Below are 19,774 nucleotides of genomic sequence, written 5' to 3' on the forward strand. Positions count from 1 at the left end.
CAAGGTCCATGCCCTTGACCGGAATCGAACCTGGAACCCTTCAGTTCCCAGGCCGACGCTCTATCCACTGAGCCACACCGGTCAGGGCCTAACAGGCTTTTGATATCTGCCTGGCTCTTTGCCTCGGCGTGTACCACCGGGAGGGGTGTTGTCCTAAGTTCTAGAAGCCCCACCTACCATTCGCTTTGGGAACAGACACCCTCCCCGGGAGGCTGGGGGCTCCCGCCAGGGTCCCCAGGTCATCTTGTCACTGTTAACGTCCTCCTTCAGGGAAAGAGCAGTACCCGGTCCTGCCACACGGGGGCGCCATTGCCCAACCGTGGGCTCCAGCTCCGCCAAAGAGAGAGCAGGACAGACCTTGTCCTCACAAACACCTTCTTCTGGATGCGGTTACGGGTCGGGTGAGGGTCGGCCAGCGTGATGGCGCAAAAGCTGCAAACAGCTGCCAAGGGAGGCGCCGGAGGGATCTGAGCAGACACAGGCTCTCTCTCTTTTGTAAAAACATATTCTTATTTATTTACTAGAGGCCCAACGCACGAAATTTGTGCAAGAGTAGGCCTTCCTGCCCTGACCGGTGTGGCTCAGTGGATAGAGCGCCGGCCTGCAGACTGAAGGGTCCCGGGTTCGATTCCGGTCAAGGGCATGGACCTTGGTTGCGGGCACATCCCCAGGTGGGGGGTGTGCAGGAGGCAGCTGATGGATGTTTCTCTCTCATCGATGTTTCTAGCTCTCTGTCCCTCTCCCTTCCTCTCTGTAAAAAATCAATAAGATATACTTAAAAAAAAGGGGGTAGGCCTTCCTTCCCCTGGCTGCCGGCACCAGTTTCCCTCCGGCTGCCAGCACCCGGGACCCAGGCTTCCCTCACTTCATCCGGGAGGTCGTCCGGAAGGACGTCTGGTCTTATTAGCATATTACGCTTTTATTATTATAGACTAGAGGTCCAGTGCATGATTGAATCATGCATGTGTAGGGTCCCCTATAGGCTTTCGCTTTCGATCACGGGGGAGCTGGGTGCCTGTCCGCTGGTGCACCCGGCCTTTCAGAAGCCTCCAGCGCGGCGAAGGCTTCTGAAAGGCCTGGTGCCTGAGCGGACAGGCACCCAGCTCTCCCGCTTTTGCTGGTCCGCGGTGGGACGTGAGCTCGCTGCCCCAGAGGCCCCTTCTGTGCCACAGCACAGCCATGACGCAGACGCTGAGCTCGAGCCGCTGCTGGTGATGCAAGCTCAGCGTCCCGCCGGCCCAATCGGCCCCCCCCCCGGCCCCCCCAAGTCCCGCCCCCCTGTGCCTCCTGGCCAATCGCGGGCATAGCAAAGGTATGGTCAATTTGCATATTTGTCTATTATTAGGTAGGATGAGAGGGAGGGAGAGGGAACGAGAGAGAGAAACATCTATGATGAGAGAGAATCACTGATCGGCTGCCTCCTGCACGCCCCACACTGGGGATTGAGCCCGCAACCCAGGCATGTGCCCTTGACTGGGAATCGAACCCTGACCTCTTGGCTCATAGGTTGACGCTCAACCGAGGAGCCACGCTGGCCGGGCCATCCCTCCTCTTCACAAATCATTTTTTTAACATATTTTATTGGTTTTTTACAGAGAGGAAGGGAGAGGGAGAGAGAGTTAGAAACATCGATGAGAGAGAAACATCGATCAGCTGCCTTCAGCACACTCCCTACTGGGGATGTGCCCGCAACCAAGGTACATGCCCTTGACCGGAATCGAACCTGGGACCCTTCAGTCTGCAGGCCGGCGCTCTATCCACTGAGCCACACCCGTCAGGGCTCACAAAATATTTTAACAGATGTTGGCTCCCGCATGACGTGGTTTTATTGAATTTGGGATTCGCCATCTTGCAAATCCCGGGCTGGTCCTTGCTCTTGGAGCATGGAGGAGGGAGAACCACCGCCCAGCCCATACAAACATGGACCACCTCCCACACAGGAGCTAGTTCTTCCTTGTGAGGCGGTGACATTTGAATTCTCCCTCCCGCCTCCTCCTCCTCCACTGTTTTAGCTTCTACAGGGATCCCTGTTATTCTACCATCAGGGTGAAACTGCTCATACAAGTAGGCTGCTTCCTGGCCGGTGTGGCTCAGTGGACAGAGCGTCGGCCTGCGGACGGAAGGGTCCCGGGTTCCGGGTTCCCATCAAGGGCACATGCCCTGGGTTGCAGGCTCGGTCCCCAGTGGGGGGCGAGCAGGAGGTGTCCGATCCATGATTCTCTCTCATCCTGGATGTTTCTCTCTCTCACACCCTCTCCCTTCCACTCTGAAATCAATAAAATATATACACTGAGTGGACCGAAGATGATGATCTCTGAACGCATAATCATCTGGCCACTCAGTGTGTGTGTGTATAAATATATATTAGAGGCCCGGTGCATGAATTCGTGCATGGGTGGGGTCCGGCCAGCCTGGCCAGGGGCAGGGGACATGGGCGGTTGGCCGGCCTGCCTGCTGGTCGAACTCCTGGTCGAGGGGACAATGTGCATATTAGCCTTTTATCCTATAGGATCTACACTGAGTGGCCAGATGATTATGCGTTCAGAGATCATCATCATTGGGCCACGCAGTGTATATATATTTTTTATTTTATTTATTTTTTTTAAAGGCTGCACACAGGCTCTGTGGCCCTTGCAAAGCCCCTCTGCTGCCCGAGGTTCGGGGTATTCTCCTTTGACAACCATTCCGGGTGGGATTCTCAAAGGAAAAAAGCTGCAGGGGAACCCAGCTTTTCCTCTGGCCTGCCAAGCCATTACGTGCAGGGACCCCGGGGCGTGGCAGTGGGCGGGGCGGGGCGGGACAGAACAGCTCCGGGGGCGGGGCCGCTGTCTCTCATTGGCCGGCGGCGTCCACGCCTTGGCCAATCGCTGGAGGGCGGGCGGGTCGTCATGGCGACGGGCACGCTAACACAGCGGCCGCCGCCGCCTGGGAATGGCGCGGAACTTGTATGGTCCCGGGGTCCGGATGGGCAACTGGAACGAGGACATCTACCTGGAGGAGGTGAAGACAGATATGGCGGGGTGTCTCCGGGACCACCGCCCCCGCAACCCCCGCAGGCCCGCCCTCAGCCCCGCTGGACTTTGAACACCCCAAGGTTCCTTTCGCCCCCAGCACACCCCAGAGTCCCCCTCCAGTCCCACCCTCTCCGACCGCCCAGGAATCTGGTCGGAGGTCCTGCTGTCCCCTGCTCCTCACTCTTTCTTTGGGTCCCTTGGTTTTTCCCAAGATGCCTTGACGCTCAAGCCCTCCCCCACCCCCCCACCCCCACTCCACTCCACCCCCCTCCCCACCCCCACCTGTGCCTCCTCCTCAGTCTAGAGCGCCCTTCTGAGTTCCTTTCCCTCCATTCCCTAGACACTTACAGTCCCAGAGGCTGGGGTCCCGGTGAGGATGGGAGGAGGCGCCCCCACACCCCCCCCCCCACATGCCCTCCTGTCACCTGAGTGCCTCCGAGGTGTCCTATTACTGACCGTCCTCTCTCTGCCTTGAATTCTCCTAGGATGGTCTTTTTTTTTTTTTAGAAATATTAATTTATAATTGTGACTTCCTTTTTAAAAATATACTGTATTTTATTGATTTTTTTACAGAGAGGAACGGAGAGGGAGAGAGAGTTAGAAACATTGATGAGAGAGAAACATCGATCAGCTGCCTTCCGCACACCCCCCACTGGGGATGTGCCCGCAACCAAGGTACATGCCCCCGACCGGAATCGAACCTGGGACCCTTCCGTCCGCAGGCCAACTCTCTATCCACTGAGCCACACCGATCAGGGCTCCTAGGATGGTTTTGACAAGGCCCTGGGGCATCCGTGTATCAGACTTGTTGGGGGCTGGGGGGGTGGGGACTTCCAGTGTCTATCAGCATATCGCCAGGGGGACCTTAGCCGGTGTGGCTCAGTGGGTAGAGCGTGGGCCTGCAGACTGAAGGATCCCAGGTTCAATTCTAGCCAAGGGCACATGCCGGGGTTTCGGGCTCTATCCCCAGTAGGGGGCGTGCTGGGGGCCGCTGATCCATGATTCTCTCTCATCATGGATGTTTCTATCTCTCTCCCTCTCCCTACCAATAAAAAAAATATATAAACACACACACACACACACACACACACACACACACACACACAAAACAAAACAGAAGTTACTCATGCCTGTCGCTGGCGGGAGTAATTCTAGGCAATGTTTCCTTTTTTGAATCTTTTGCCATTTTCCTAAACACTGTACAGTGGGATAAAAATCTCTAATAACAAAAGTGTAATGTGCTAATTAGACAGAACAGCTGGAAGACCTTCCGGACGTCCTTCCAGATGCCCTCCCAGTCAAAGCTGGGGCTGCGAGGGCTGAGCCCCCTTGCACAAATTTTGTGCACTGGGCCTTTAGTATCAAAATAATGCTGCAAATATTTTCCCATGATGCTCCTATTTCTTTTTTCTGTTCTCAAATTTTTTTATTTTATTTTATTGTTTTTTTACAGAGAGGAAGGGAGAGGGATAGAGAGCCAGAAACATGGATGAGAGAGAAACATCAATCAGCTGCCTCCTGCACACCCCCACCGGGGATGTGCCCGCAACCAAGGTACATGCCCTTGACTGGAATCGAACCTGGGACCCTCCAGTCCGCAGGCCGACGCTCTATCCACTGAGCCACACCGGCCGGGGCTCTGTTCTCAAATTTTGTGTTTTGTTTTTTTCACTTCTGACCTGAAAGCTGTGGGTGTCTGCCATTCAGGACAATGGCTGGCCCTCCCTGTGGGTTTTATTCATTCGTGTGTGTGTGTGTGTGTGTGTGTGTGTGTGTGTTTTCCCTCACCAGGAGCTCATGAAAGACTTCTTAGAGAAGCGGGATAAGGGACAGCTTCTCATACAGAGGAACAGAAGACTAAAGAATCACCTTCTGCGACCGGTAATTTTAAATTCAGACGCTGTACCCGAAATTCTTCCCCATCAACCGTGAGACTACACTGAGTGGCCAGATGATGATCTCTGAACGCATAATCATCTGGCCACTCCGTGTCCTTCTCTTGAGTACCTCATTGATTGGATATCGAAGACACTATAAATCGTGCATCTGATCAGTTTCCCCTTTGCGCCGGCTGATAGAACGCTCAGGGCAGACAGGTGGCTGATCTCCAGCCAAAGTCTAGAATCCTTGTGGGACCCATTGGAGACACACATACACGGAGTGGACAGATGATTAAGTGTTCAGAGATCATCATTGTCTGGCCACTCGGTGTATGTTAAACAAGCGAGAATTCCAGAAACAAGTGATGGTTTAGGAAAACACCGGTTTTTCCCTTCTGGTCTGAAAACCACAATGTTTTAATGTCCCTCCGATTTCAGACACACGAGAGACATTTGCCATTAGTCCAGCCCGTGTTGCTCAGTGGTTGAGCATTAACCCCTGAACCAGGAGGTCCCGGGTTCGATGTACTGGTCAGGGAATATGCCTGGGTTTCGGGCTTGACCCCCAGTAGGGGGCGTGCAGGAAGCAGCGAATGGATGATTCTCTCTCTTCATTGATGTTTCTCTCTCTCCCCTTCCTCTCTCTGAAATCCATAAAAAAAAAAAAACATTTAAAGAAAAGAAAAGACGACATTAGTACACGGGTTAGTAAAATGTGCTGCAGTGGGTGCTGAAGGAATTTTCAGGGAATGTTGAATAAATTAAGAATGGACTCAACCCATGGGGTTGTTCATCAGTTTCATCATATTGATCTGGGTTATTTTTTTTAAATATATATATATATATTTTTAAATATATTTTATTGATTTTTTTTTTTACAGAGAGGAAGGGAGAGGGATAGAGAGTTAGAAACATCGATGAGAGAGAAACATCGATCAGCTGCCTTCTGCACGCCCCCCACTGGGGATGTGCCCGCAACCAAGGTACATGCCCTTGACCAGAATCGAACCTGGGACCCCTGAATCCGCAGGCTGATGCTCTATCCACTGAGCCACACTGGTCAGGGCTTGATCTGGGTTATTGGAGGGACTTTGATTTGGCACTTCGGGAGCAGGTGGGTGACAGGAAACGGAAGGCAAGGATTGGAGGGGATCCGGGTGAATCCCTTACTGAAATGGGCATAGACCTGTGGTCGGCAAACCGCGGCTCGCGAGCCACATGCGGCTCTTTGGCCCCTTGAGTGTGGCTCTTCCACAAAATACCATGGCCTGGGCGAGTCTATTTTGGAGAAGTGGCATTAGAAGAAGTTTAAGTTTAAAAAATGTGGCTCTCCCAAGAAATTTCAATTGTTGTGCTGTTGATATTTGGCTCTGTGGACTAATGAGTTTGCCGACCACTGTCAGAGAAGGAGAGGAGGCCCATGGGAGGTGGCACACCGCTGGCCGGTGAGGGATGGCGTGGTTTAAGTAGAAACACCCTTTCCCGGCCGGCGTGCTCAGTGGTTGAGCATCAACTTATGAACCAGGAGGTCACGGTTCGATTTCCGGTCGGGGCACAGGCCTGGGTTGTGGGCTCAATCCCTAGTGTGGGGAGTGCAGGAGGCAGCCGATCCATGATTCTCTCTCCTCATGGATGTTTCTCTCTCTCCCTCTCTTCCTCTCTGAAAGCAACAACAATATTATTTTTATTTTTTTATTTTTATTGATTTCATAGAGGAAGGGAGAGGGAGAGAGAGAGATTCATCCATGATGAGAGAAAATCATGGATCGGCTTCCTCCTGCACACCCCCTACTGGGGATGGAGCCTGCAACCCGGGCATGTGCCCTTGGACTCGAACCCTGGACCCTTCAGTCTGCAGGCTGACCCTCTGTCCACTGACCCACACCGGCCAGGGCCACAATGTATGTTTACAAAATATATTTTTTTATTGATTTCAGAGAGGTAGAGAGAGGGAGAGAGAGATAGAAACATCCATGATGAGAGAGAATCATTGACCGGCTGCCTCCTGCACGCGCCCCCTCCCCCCCCCCCACTGGGGATCGAGCCCACAACCCCGGTCATGTGCCCTTGACATCCTAGGTTGGTGCTCGACCTCAGAGCCACACCGGCCAGGCCCTAGCATTTCTTTTTTCTTTTTTTTCTTTTTTTAAATATAGTTTATTGATTTTTTACAGAGAGGAGGGGAGAGGGATAGAGAGTTAGAAACATCGATGAGAGAGAAACATCCATCAGCTGCCTCCTGCACGCCCCTCCACTGGGGATGTGCCCGCAACCAAGGTACATGCCCTTATCCGGAATTGAACCCGGGACCCTTCAGTCCGCAGGCCGACGCTCTGTCCACTGAGCCACACCAGCCGGGGCCACAATGTTTCTTTAAAGAAATAAACAGAAACACGCTGACTCCAACTGCAGATGCAGCTCTCGGTCACGGAGGACGGCTGCGTGCACTTCGGGGACAGCGTGATGCTGGTGAGCCCGGACCACCCCGAGCCCCAGGCCGACCTGTTTCTGCCCGGAGACCTGAGCCTGTGCCTGACCCCGGATGAGATCAGAGCCCACCTGAGCGACCGGTTCGAGCTGCCCTGCGGCCTCAGCGCGGCGCCCACCCGGATCCCCGTCGGCAGGAACACCTTCACCGTGTTGAGGTGAGCACGCTGCCCATGGCATCACACGTGTCTGCTTCCCTGGCAGCTCAAGGCCGTCCTGGGATTGGAGCCGGAGGGCTGCCTGGAGGCGGCGGTCCCGCGAACATTTTTTTAAAAAATATATTTTTATTGATTTTTTTACAGAGAGGAAGGGAGAGGGAGAGAGAGTTAGAAACATCGATGAGAGAGAAACATCCATCAGCTGCCTCCTGCACGCCCCCTACTGGGGATGTGCCTGCAACCAAGGTACATGCCCTTGACCGGAATGGAACCTGGGACCCTTCAGTCCGCAGGCCGACGCTCTATCCACTGAGCCGCACCGGTCAGGGCCCCCAAAATGTTCTTGCTTTGTTCCCTTGAGATTTGTTGTCGAGGGGCCTTTGCGGTTCCTTTGACCTTATCCATCTTGGTCACCTGTCACTCATGTTCCATTCAAAAGGCTCCATTCAAAAGCATTGGATCAGGGATGCAGTTCCTATTCAGTCTACAAGCGACGTGGGTTTTCCTCATCACCCCCTGGAGCTTGGAGCTCATGGGAGGCTCTCAATGGTTTTAAGGTAGCCGTGGTATGTTCACACCAGACCTATGTCATTTCACACAAGGTGGCATACCGCGGGGGTTTGCTCTTTTATCATGCATTGTCCCGCTCAGGGCACCTGCCCGGGTCGCGGGCTCGATCCCCAGTGGGGGGTGTGCAGGAGGCAGCTGATCCATGATTCTCTCCCATCATTGATGTTTCTCTCTCTCTCTCTCCCTCTCCCTTCCTCTTTCTAAAAAAAAAAAATTTTTTTTAAATTCACTGTCCACTATAAATATACTTGAGGATATTGTTTAAATGAGCATTTAAACCCTTAGAGAACAGACACATAATTACAGTTAAAAATATTGCTTCAGCCCGGCCGGTGTGGCTCAGTGGTGGAGCGTTGACCTAGGAACCGGGAGGTCACGGTTCAATTCCCGGTCAGGGTACATGCCCGGGTTGCGGGCTCGATCCCCAATGGGGGCCATGCAGGAGGCAGCTGATCGATGATTCTCTCTCATCATGGATGTTTTTCTCTCTCTCTCTCCCTCTTCCTTCCTCTCTGAAATCAATTAAAATATATCTTAAAAAATATTGCTTTACGTTGTTGCAAAATTGGTGATAGTCACGTTAATATTACTAGAATATAGACTCCCAAATCTTGAATTTAGATTTATTTTTGAATACAAGTAATTTATTTATTTCAAGTTGGCTCTTTTTGTATTTATTTATTTTTAATCCTCATCCGAGGATATTTTTCCATTAGCTTTTTTTTTTTGCTTTTTTTTTTTTTTTTTTTTTTTTTACAGAGAGAGAGGGAGAGGCAGAGAGAAACATTGATGGGAGAGAGACACATCGATGGGTTGCCTCCTGCACATGCCCCGACCCCGGGCCCAGGCCGGGGAGGAGCCTGCAACCAAGGTACGTGCCCTTGAGCGGATTCGAACCCGGGACCCTTCGGTCCGCAGGCCGACGCTCTATCCACTGAGCCACACCGGCCAGGGCTGAATCCCGGTCATTGACACGAGCCTCCAAGTTTCCTGGAGGATTAAGAGGGAAGATGGCATGAAGTGTCCACCAATGGGTTGTCTTGGTTTTCTCTAAAGACCTGGCCACGCAGGGGGCGCTCTGTGTCCGGGCCACGCGGGGAGGCGGCTGGACGTGCAGCGTGTGGCTAGTGACACAGCTGAGGCGTGGAACGTGGACATACGACGTGATCGGGAAGATTGCAAGCAGCGTGGCACACACACACAGTGTAGAGCGGTCGAATGGCTCTCGCTCGGGGAAATCGCATGACGCTTACCCTTCCCCGGCAGGGCGGACAGAGAGGCCACCGGCCAGGTCCTGAGATTCGGGCAGAACTTCCGCCTCGGGATCACCCTGGGATGTGACGACCAGATGGTGAGCCGTCCTGTGGACGTGGGGCGTGTGGATGTGGGACCGGCCGCTCTGGGCCCGGGCGGGCTCGTGGTTCCCCCCGAGGTGGACAGGGAGCTCCGTGGGCGTGGGCTGCGTCTCCACAGCTTTTCACGGGCGTGTGGGGCCAGTTCTTTCCTCCCAACTTTGCAGATATTTTTTAAAATATATATATATTTACTAGAGGCCCGGTGCACGAAATTCGTGCATGCAGGGGGTCCCCTCAGCCCAGCCTGCACCCTCTCCAATCCGAGACCCCTCGGGGGATCAGGACTAAACCGGCAGTCAGACATCCCTCTCACAATCCTGGAATGCTGGCTTCTAACCGCTCACCTGCCTGCCTGCCTGGTCACCCCTAACTGCCCTCCCCCCTGCCGGCCTGATCGCCCTTTACTGCCTCTGCATGCCGGCCTGATCGCCCCTAACTACCCTCCCCCCTGACGACCTGGTCACCTCCAACTGCCCCCTCCCTGCATGCCTGGTCGCTACTAACTGCCCCTACACACACACCAGCCTGGTCACCCTTTACTGCTCCCCTGCCTGCCTTGTCACCCCCAACTGCCCCCTCGGCCTGCCTGGTCACCCCTTACTGCCCCCCCTGCCGGCCTTGTCACCCCCAACTGCCCCCCCTGCCAGCCTGCTTGCTCCTCACAGCACCCCTGCCGGCCTGGTCGCCCCACGCAGCCTGCTTGTTCAGTCGTTTGGTCATCCCTCACTAACCCCCCTGCTGGCCTGGTCATAGGCAGCCATCTTGTGAGGGTGTGAGGGTTAATTTGCATATTACGTCATTATTATATAGGCTTGATTTCAGAGAGGAAGGGAGAGAGAGAAACATCAATGATGAGAATCATTGATCGGCTGCCTCCTGCACACCTGACACTGGGGATCAAGCCCACAACCCGGGCATGTACCCTTGACCAGGAATCTAACCTGGGACCCTTCAGTCTTCAGGCTGACGTGCTATCCACTGAGCCACACCAGGTAGGGCCTGACAACTTGTTTTGACTTTTTATTGTCCAACTTCTATTGGATCTGAGGGAAGGGCAATGAGAGACGCTGAAGTTTGCAGGAATCAGCCTAAGTGTTGAATAAATACTGAGGCAGACCCTGTGCCCTAAAGAAGAGGAGGGGATTAGGGACAGGCATGGGAACAGAGGGAGGCTGAGTCTAGTATTCCAAGAAGGAACAGCAGTTCGAGGTGATACAGAACCCGAGGTGGGTGGAGGAAAAATGCGTGTTCTCATACAGTCAGTCCTTGAGGACAGGGATTCCGGCCCAGCTGGTGTGGCTCAGCGCTTGAGCATCATCTCAGGAACCAAGAGGTCACGGTTCAATTCCGGTCAGGGCACATGCCCGAGTTATGGGCTCGATCCTCAGTGTGGGGCGTGCAGGAGGCAGCTGATCCATGATTTTCTCTCATCATTGATCTCTCTCTCTCTCTCTCTCTCTCTCTCTGCCTTCCTCTCTGAAATCAATGAAAGTGTGCTGGGCCAGCATAGCCAAGGATTTGGTGAGCCTGAGGAGGGGCGGTGAAGGATCAAAGAAAAGACAGACAAAGGGAATATAGCTGGGGCTTGGTGGATCTCCTGTGCCTGGATGAGGCCACAGAGAAAGATCCAGACGGCAGGCTGAGCCTTTATTTTATAGCCAGAGGTAAACAAGGCAGTGGTCACCATGGTTACAATGTTCTTGTGCGTTTCACTTGTTTTGGCAGCACCTGCTGCACCTCCCACAGCCCAGTAGCCACCCAGGAAGGATCTAGGGGGCGGCCATAAGGTCAAGCTTAATTCAGCGAAGAGGGCTGTGCCCTCCAAGCTGGGACGTGTTTGTGGCTTTGCCAACAGGTCAGTCCGAGGCTTAACTCTAGAGCCGCTCCCTACATAAAAGTATTAAAAAAAAAAAGAAAGAAAAGAAAAGGAACGGGGATTCTGAACATGACCTTTGAGCAGCGTTGCCGTCAGCCCGCGGATGGCTTCGCCTTCCCCAGCCACGTGCATCGAGCGATGTGGCCCCTCCGCTTGCTGTCCTTCCCAGCTGTACTTGTCCAGCGACCACAGGACCCTCCTGCGGTCGTCCAAGGTGTCCTGGCTCCAGGAGGTGTACCTGACCGACGAGGCCTCCTACCTGAACTGCTGGCAGGCCGCCTTCCCCGACCCCCAGCTGCGCCTGGAGTGGGAGGGCCTCCCCGTCCCGGTGAGCGGGGCGCCGCGTCGGGAGGGTGCATGTGTGGGCCCGCGCTGTTGTTTCTCTCTCTCTCTTGCTCTCCTCCTTCATTTGTACCTCAAGCTCGGAGGACACGATTTTTGCCCTGTGGCAGCACCCTGCATTGGTGTTTCCCCATGCTTCTCTCTCCCTCTCTGTAAGCATGTCCTCAGGTGAGGGTTTAAAAAAAAAAAAAAAAAACCACTGCCCGGCCGGTGTGGCTCAGTGGTTGAGCCTCGACCTGTGAGCCAGGAGGTCACAGTTCAATTCCTGGTCAGGTCCACATGTCCATGTTTGGGTCGATCCCCAGCAGGGGGCGTGCAGGAGGCAGCGGATCCGTTGTTCTCTCTCATCATGGATGTTTCTCTCTCTCCCTCCCCCTCTCCCTTCCTCTCTGAAATCAGTACAAATATATTTTTAAAAAATAACACCCCCAACCACATTTTATGTCGTCGGATGGTCTCCGAGATGACCTGGAATGAGTGTGTAATGTTTTACCATGTGAGTCTGTACCGTAATGCCTTTAGTCACTCTATCATGATTCGCCTTCTAGGTTATCCCATATATATGTGTGTGTGTTTTATTTCTATTTTATTTATGTATTTATTAATAAAGTGCACTAATGGTTTTTAAAAATATATATTTGTATTGATTTCAGAGAAGCAGGGAGAGGGAGAGAGAGATAGAAACATCCATGATGAGAGAGAATTATGGATCGGCGACCTACTGCATGGCCCACACTGGGGATCGAGCCGGCAACCCGGGCATCTGCCCTTGACCGGAATCGAACCCGGGACCCTTCAGTCCATAGGCCGACACTCTATCCACTGAGCCAAATCAGCTAGGGCTATATGTATACATTTTAAACAAATATGTAGTATTGCTGGACGTTGGGCGACATTTAACGCTGGTGGGTCTTGATCCAGCATCTAGAAGGGTTCAGCAATTTGGAAATGGGGCTGTGCATAGATTAAGTAAGAGTCCAGAGACGAAAGATAATTTTGAAAGGCACTGGGGGTCAGAGGAGCTTCCGCTAAAGGAGCTAAAGACTCTCTCCTTGTCTCAGGACCTCTTGCTTTTTATTAACACAATTTGTCCTAAGGTGGCGATAATACACAGAAGCATTGTCAGATTGGGGCATAGCCTACAGCTTGTTCAGGTGTTTGGCCAACAGGAGGCAATAACATGTAGACGGAGAAGCCCTGAGCTGTCTGGCAGCAGACAATCAATGTAATGCATCCTTTTCAGGTTTGGGGAAATGCCTTTAGCCATTCCCAACAGGCGATAACATATGTGACTCAGCCCTTGTTGAGTCCCCAGGTTCCATCCACCTTTCGATGAAACTCTTACAATTATGACATGCTGGAATTGGCATCTGGCACGTAGTAAAATTTACAGATTTTTGCTTTTAGGAACGTGGAGGCCTTAACTCATGCTGCAAATAGCGTCCTTTCTTTATCTTCAAAGGCAAACACCAGAATCCTCATCAATCACAGCCACACGAACCGGGGGCTGGCCGTCCACCGCCATCTCTTCTTAAGGTACTTGTGGTGCTGGGCACAGCCACACGTGGCTGTGGGCGGGGCTATAGGGGCTGTGGGTGGGACTGTGGGCAGGGCTGTGGGCAGGGCTGTGGGCGGGGCTATGGTAGCTGTGGGCGGGGCTATGGTGGCTGTGGGCGGGGCTATAGGGGCTGTGGGCGGGGCTGTGGACATCAGCAAAGAAGCTCCGATCAGAGTGTGGCAATAGACCAAAAAGTCCTTTGCTGATGAAATGTTGTCACCCAGAACTTTTCTGGTGAAGGGTCCCATGAGAGCCCCGTCAGATACCCAAGTCCCTGCCCTGGGGGGGTGTCAGCCGCAGTGGGGATCCCCCACCCCCAGCCTTTCCCACAGGCGGAGCTTCCGGGCACAGCCTGTACCGTAGAGCAAGCACATCACACTCACAGGCTAACATGGGCCAGGTTTGCGTGGATGTGGCCGCAAAAAGACAAAAGCTCCCATTCGCATAGACACGTAGGTTTGTTCTGATGGAGACGTGCCGACCACAAAGGGCTGAGATAAACGAGTCATCGTTCACATAAAGTAATAGAGCTTTTTCATAAAAATCACTATTTTTTCTTGAGACCGAGTCACGGCACACATGAATATGCGTCACGCACATAAACCCATTTTTCCCGTTCTCCGGAAGCGAGGCATTTCCTGTTGCGCACACCAAGCCGGTCAGTCCGAGATGAAGGACGTGGCCATCGGCTGCTAGAACGTTCGCTGCCGGTGTCAGTGGGGAGAGATGGTGCGCCTGCGCGTAAGGCGCGTGAGGGACGTGAATGCAACTCGATGACAGTCATCAGTCATTAGTGAGCGTTGTAGCTCGTTATTCGTAACTAGAGGCCCGGTGCATGAAGTTCGTGCACAGGGTGTGTGTCTGTCCCTCAGCCCAGCCTGCACCCTCTCCAATCTGGGACCCCTCGAGGGATGTCCGACCCCTCTCACAATCCAGGAATGCTGGCTCCCAACCGCATGCCTGCCTGCCTGCCTGCCTGCCTGATTGCCCCTAACCACTTCTGCCTGCCAGCCTGATCACCCCCTAACCACTACCCTGCCAGCCTGATCGACACCTAACTGCTCCCCTGCAGGCCTGGTCACCCCTAACTGCCCTCTCCTGCAGCCCTGGTCCTCTCCAACTGCCCTCCCCTGCTGGCCCAGTCCCCCCTAACTGTCCTCCCTTGCCAGCCTGGTCACCCCTAACTGCCCTCCCTTGCAAGCCTGGTCCCCCCACAACTGCCCTCCCCTGCCAGCCTAGTCACTCCTAACTGCCCTCCCCTGCTGGCTTGGTACCCTGCAACTGCCCTCCTTTGCAGGCCTGGTTACCCCCAACTGCACTCCCCTGCTGGATCAGTCACCCCTAACTGCCCTCCCTTGCCAGCCTGGTTGCCCCTAACTGCCCTCCCCTGCTGGTCCAGTCACCTCTAACTGCCCTCCCCTGCCAGCCTGGTTGCCCCTAACTGCCCTCCCCTGCAGGCCTGGTCCCCCCACAACTGCCCTCCCCTGCTGGCCTGGTCGCCCCCAACTGCCTTCCCCTGTAGGCCTGGTTACCCCCAACTGCCCTCCCCTGCAGGCCTGCTCACCCCCAACTGTGCTCCCCTGCCGGCCATCTTGTGGCAGCCATCTTTGCCCACACGGGGGCGGCCATCTTGTGTGTTGGAGTGATGGTCAGTTTGCATATCACCTCTTTATTATATAGGACCATGCACAACAGGATATTGTAAAAACTAAGTGACGAATTTTTTATTAAAACGTTTCTTACACACCGTCATATCGGCTGGTCCGCAAACATATCCGTTGTGGGCCGCATGTGGCCCGCGGGCCGTGAGTTTGACACGCCTGCTGCAGCACCCCCCTCCCCACACCCCCCCTCCCCGCCCCTCCAGGCCCCCTGCAGCATCTTCCGAGCCGGGAACGCCCCGGGGCTGGCCCGGTCCTGTGCACGCGCCCACGGCTCATTCTCTCCCGCCCCAGGACCTACTTCGGGAAGGAGGCCGAGGTGGCCGCGCACACCCACCTGGACACCCACCGCGTGGAGCTGCCGCGGAACCACTGGATGCTGGTGACCGGGAGCCCCAGGAAGGAGGCGTCCACCATGCTGGACGTGCCCAAGCCGCCGGTGGAGCGCGCGCCCGCCCTGAAGCCGGAGCCGGAGCCGGAGCCGGAACGGGCGGCCACCCCGGGGGCGCAGTGACAGCAGGCGCACTCCCGGGGGGCGGGGGGGGGGGTGCCCCGCGGTCCCAGGCTCCCAGCCCTCTGAGCGGGCGTTGGAATAAGGCGGTAGCGGATGACTGGGTTAGTGGCGGGGGGTCTAGAACACGGACTCATTAGTCCTGGGAACGGCTCAGCAACGAGAGGGACACGTGGGCTCCTTCGCTGATGACAAAGCGCGGCAGAACGGGGCCCCTCCGTGTCTCCCGCTGTGTGCCCCTGGGAGGCGTGTCCGCAATAAAGCGCGTGGCCTGTTCTGAGCTTCGCCCCCCCCGCCCCCGCTTCCTCCCCCTTCGGACAGCGTCCTGAGAGCCCAGCGCGCCGCTGTGAGCCGCGGCGACCTTGGGGTTGACCATGACCCCTTGTCCTTCCCGTTCTGCCTCTGGCTCAGGGGCGGCAGGAGCTCTACCTGACCAGCCACGTGTTGTTGTTGTTGTTATTATTATTATTATTATTATTATTTTAAATACTGGAGGCCCGGTGCATGAAATTCGTGCATGGGTAGGGTCCCATGGCTGGTGATCAGGGCCGATCTGGGCCTTCCGGCTGCTGCCTGCCGGGGCCTGCCTTCATTCCACGCCACCCTCTGGTGGTCAGTGCGCGTCATAGCGAGTGGTCGAACGCCCGAGGGGACAATTTGCATATTAGCCTTTTATTATATAGGACTAGGGGCCCGGTGCACGAAACTTGTGCACTGGAGGGGGGTGTCCCTCAGCCCAGCCTGCACCCTCTCCAATCTGGGGCCCTTTGGGGGATGTCCGACTGCTGGGATCGGGCCTAAACAGGCAGTCGGACGTCCCTCTCACAATCCAGGACCACTGGCTCCTAACTACTTGCCTGCCTGTCTGCCTGATTGCCCCTAACTGCTCCCCTGCTGGCCTGACTGATGCCTAACTGCTCCCCTGCTGGCCCGATGGCCCCCAATGGCCCTCCCCTGCAGGCCTGTTCACCCCCAACTACCCTCCCCTGCCGGCCATCTTGTGACAACATGGGGGCAGCCATCTTGTGATGACGCGAGGGCACAAGGGCCACCTAGGCTTTTATTACTATAGATTATGTTAAATATATTTTCATCAATTTTTTACAGAGAGGAAGGGAGAGGGATAGAGAGTCAGAAACATCGATGAGAGAGAAACATTGATCAGCTGCCTCCTGCACACCCCCCACTGGGGATGTGCCCGCAACCAAGGTACATGCCCTCGACCGGAATCAAACCCGGGACCCTTCAGTCCACAGGCCGACACGCTACCCACTGAGCCACACCGGCCAGGGCGCCAGTCACGTGTTATTCTGTGATGAGTTTTAAACGGCGGGAATCTCTTTCTCGCTACCTCGCTTGGAATCGGGCGCCCGCGTGGCCGGAACGTTCCGGACAAAATCCCCGTGTCCTCCCGGGCGTCCGCCCACCTGTTCCTTCTTTGAGGGGGGCCTGTGGTGGGCGGGGTGTCCCGAGGGGTGAAGGGAAGGCAGAGGTGGGACACGCGTGGCCAGCAGGCAGGCTTCAGCCTGCGTGGCCTGGCCCTTTAAGGGGTTGGGGGGAGGGCGGGCGCCGTCCAACCTGGGCTGGGCCCTGGGCTGACCTGGGGGGGGGGGGTCTGATGCCCAGGCAGCAGGTGGAGAGCCGCGGCGTGGGGCGGGGAGGAGGATGGCTGCAGGGGGAGGTGACTGGTGCCAGGTCTCACTGCCCGCACGGGGCTGTCCCGTGCACGGAGGTCTGCAGCACCCACCCGCTGGGGCAGCTGCACCCCTGTGCCGTGGCACCCCAAAGTGTCTGCGATGCCCTGTCCCCGGGCACCACTGCCCGGGCCTCCAGATGGTCTTCGCTTCCCGCCCACAGAGGATGCTGGGGGTGGGGGTGGGGGAGAGGGTTCCCTCCCGTTTCTCCGTTTCCTGTGGCGGATGCCCTGGTAGCCTGCGTGGGGCGCCCGCCCTGGCGTGGGTGGGGCCCGGGCGCTTTGTGCAGGTTGGCCCTGCAGGACGAGGCCGCGGACGGCGGGTCTGCATGCCGTCCCGGCGGGCGCACAGGCGGCCCTCGGAGAGGTGGCTGGGAAGGCCGGCAATTTCTGTGTGTGTCACTGTTTTAACCTTTAAAACGCAGGAAGGTGAGGACCTCCCTCGGCGAGCCTCACCCAGGGGCGGGGGGCGGGGGGGGGTGGGGGGTGTGTGTGTGTGTCTCCTGGACCCGCCCAGGTCTCTCCCCTGGGTTTGGTCTTGCACTTCCCCGACGTGGCCAGCAGGTGTCGCTGTTCAGAGCCCCAGCAGGTCCTCCCTGGCCCTGCTCCGCTGTCAGAAGTTCATTTCAAAACACGAGGGAGTTTCCAATGTGCGTTTTCTAAGAGGGGAAGAACCATAAAAGCGCTGCAGTCAGGGTATCGGTTCGCTTTTTTCCTTATAAAGAAAGAGGGCACGGGGCAGATGTAAGAGCTGCTGTAACAGCGTGTTCACAGGTACTGGAGCTGGGGGACGGTGAAGGGGGGGGGGTCCCCAGGGACTGGCCAAGGGGTTTCCAGTTTGAATACAGCCCCTCTGGAACCCCTGTAGACCTTCCATCGATGTCTAGAGTCCCCCCACTCCTCCCAGGAGAATGTACTCAGAACCCAGGCCTGGGGCCCCTGGTCCTCAAAACTGCCCTCCCCTGATCAACAGCTAACTGGTCCCCTGCTGGCCAGATTGCCCCTAACTGCCCTCCCCTGCTGGCCAGGTCGCCCCTAACTGCCCTCCCCTGCAGGCCCAATTGCCCCCTAACTGCCCTCCCCTGCTGGCCAGGTTGCCCCTAACTGCCCTCCCCTGCTGGCCTGATTGCCCCCTAACTGCCCTCCCCTGCAGGCCTGATTGCCCCTAACTGCCCTCCCCTGCAGGCCCGATTGCCCCCTAACTGTCTTGCCCTGCTGGCCCGGTCACCCCTAACTTCCCTCCCCTGCCATCTCCTCGCCAAGCCTGTTTACCCCATGGGGTAGCTCGCTTCCTCTCCGAGTTGTCGGAGGCCCAGCGCAACAAGAAAATGTATTGGAGAGCGGCCGGCGGGGCCTCTGGCATGACCCTGGCCGTGGATCAGACAGCACAGCACGGACACCGGCCCTCCCCTTGCTGTGTGACCTCTAAGTCACCCTGCCTCTTGGCGCCTCCATTTGTGCACGGGTTTAAAAACACGTTAAGCCCTGACCGGTGTGGCTCAGTGGATAGAGCGCCGGCCTACGGACTGAAGGGTCCCGGGTTCGATTCCGGTCAAGGGCACGTACCTCGGTTGCAAGTTCCTCCCCACCCGGGCCCTGGTCAGGACTCGTGCAGGAGGCAACCAATTGATGTGTCTCTCTCACATTGAAGTTTCTCTCTCTGTCTTTCCCTCTCTCTTCCACTCTCCCTAAAAATCAATGAAAAAAAAAAAAGAAAAAAGAGAAAAATATCCTCGGGCGAGGATCAACATCTACAAACAGGTCACGTGCGCCCATCGCGTGGGCGAGCCCTTGCCGGCACCAGGCGCTGTCCTGAGCCCTTTCCGTGTGTCAGCCCATTGGATCCTCACGCACGCCCCTGTGAGAGGGGTCCCACGTGCCTCTGAATTTGACAGGAGGGGAAACTGAGGCACGGGGAGGCGAACTGACCCCGGCGCTGAACGACTTAGCCAGGGGGAGCTGGGCGGCCTGGATGCAGGGCCCGGGGCACTTGGCCCCCGGGGGTGGGTGTCTGAGGCAGAGTGCCCGCGGGGATTTGTTGGGTTAGAGCAAGCATGTCACCCTCAAAGGCTAACACCACCCAAATACCCTGAGTGGCCAGATTAGGATGACCTCTGAACGAATAATAATGTGGCCACTCAGTGTGTGTGTGTGTGTGTGTGTGTATATATATATATATATATATATATATATAATCTAATAATAGACAAATATGCAAATTGACCATACCTCCGACACACCCACAAGCCACGCCCACAAGCCTCGCCCACCATCCAATCAGAGCGAGCATGCAAATTAACCCAAACCAAGATGGCTACAGCCACAGAGAACAAGGTTTCCTAGGTAACAGAGGAAGCCAAGCTTTCCGCCTGCCATTTCCAGGCCTAAGCCTCCACTCAAGCTACAAAGTTTCAATTATAGAAGGTAAACAAATTCAAACAAATGGCGGCAGAATGGAGCTTGAGAGAGCAGGCCAGGGTTGCCGCCGGCAACAGGGGTAGCAAAGCTTTCCACACACCCTGGCCGGGCCCACCCGCTTAAGGCTACAAAGTTTCAATTATAACCCCAACACAAATGGCTGCTGGCCTTGGAGGGAGCCCCAGGCTTGGCTCCACTCCAGGCTACAAAGTTTCAATTGTAGAAGGAAAATAAATTCCAGTCTGGGCTGG

General features: G+C 55.6%; 1 protein-coding gene across 1 annotated transcript; it reads left to right on the plus strand.

The window, feature by feature from the left end:
• The first annotated feature begins 2,913 nt into the window (after positions 1-2,913).
• On the plus strand, positions 2,914-15,692 carry CFAP161 (cilia and flagella associated protein 161). Its single transcript, XM_054713364.1, has 7 exons — positions 2,914-3,000; positions 4,806-4,895; positions 7,307-7,539; positions 9,376-9,460; positions 11,510-11,668; positions 13,145-13,218; positions 15,196-15,692. The coding sequence occupies exons 1-7, from the start codon at positions 2,932-2,934 to the stop codon at positions 15,413-15,415; spliced, it is 930 nt and encodes a 309-aa protein (XP_054569339.1). The 5' UTR covers positions 2,914-2,931; the 3' UTR covers positions 15,416-15,692.
• Positions 15,693-19,774: the final 4,082 nt, after the last annotated feature.

This window comes from Eptesicus fuscus, chromosome 25 (assembly GCF_027574615.1).
Source record: "Eptesicus fuscus isolate TK198812 chromosome 25, DD_ASM_mEF_20220401, whole genome shotgun sequence".
Taxonomy (NCBI): domain Eukaryota; kingdom Metazoa; phylum Chordata; class Mammalia; order Chiroptera; family Vespertilionidae; genus Eptesicus; species Eptesicus fuscus.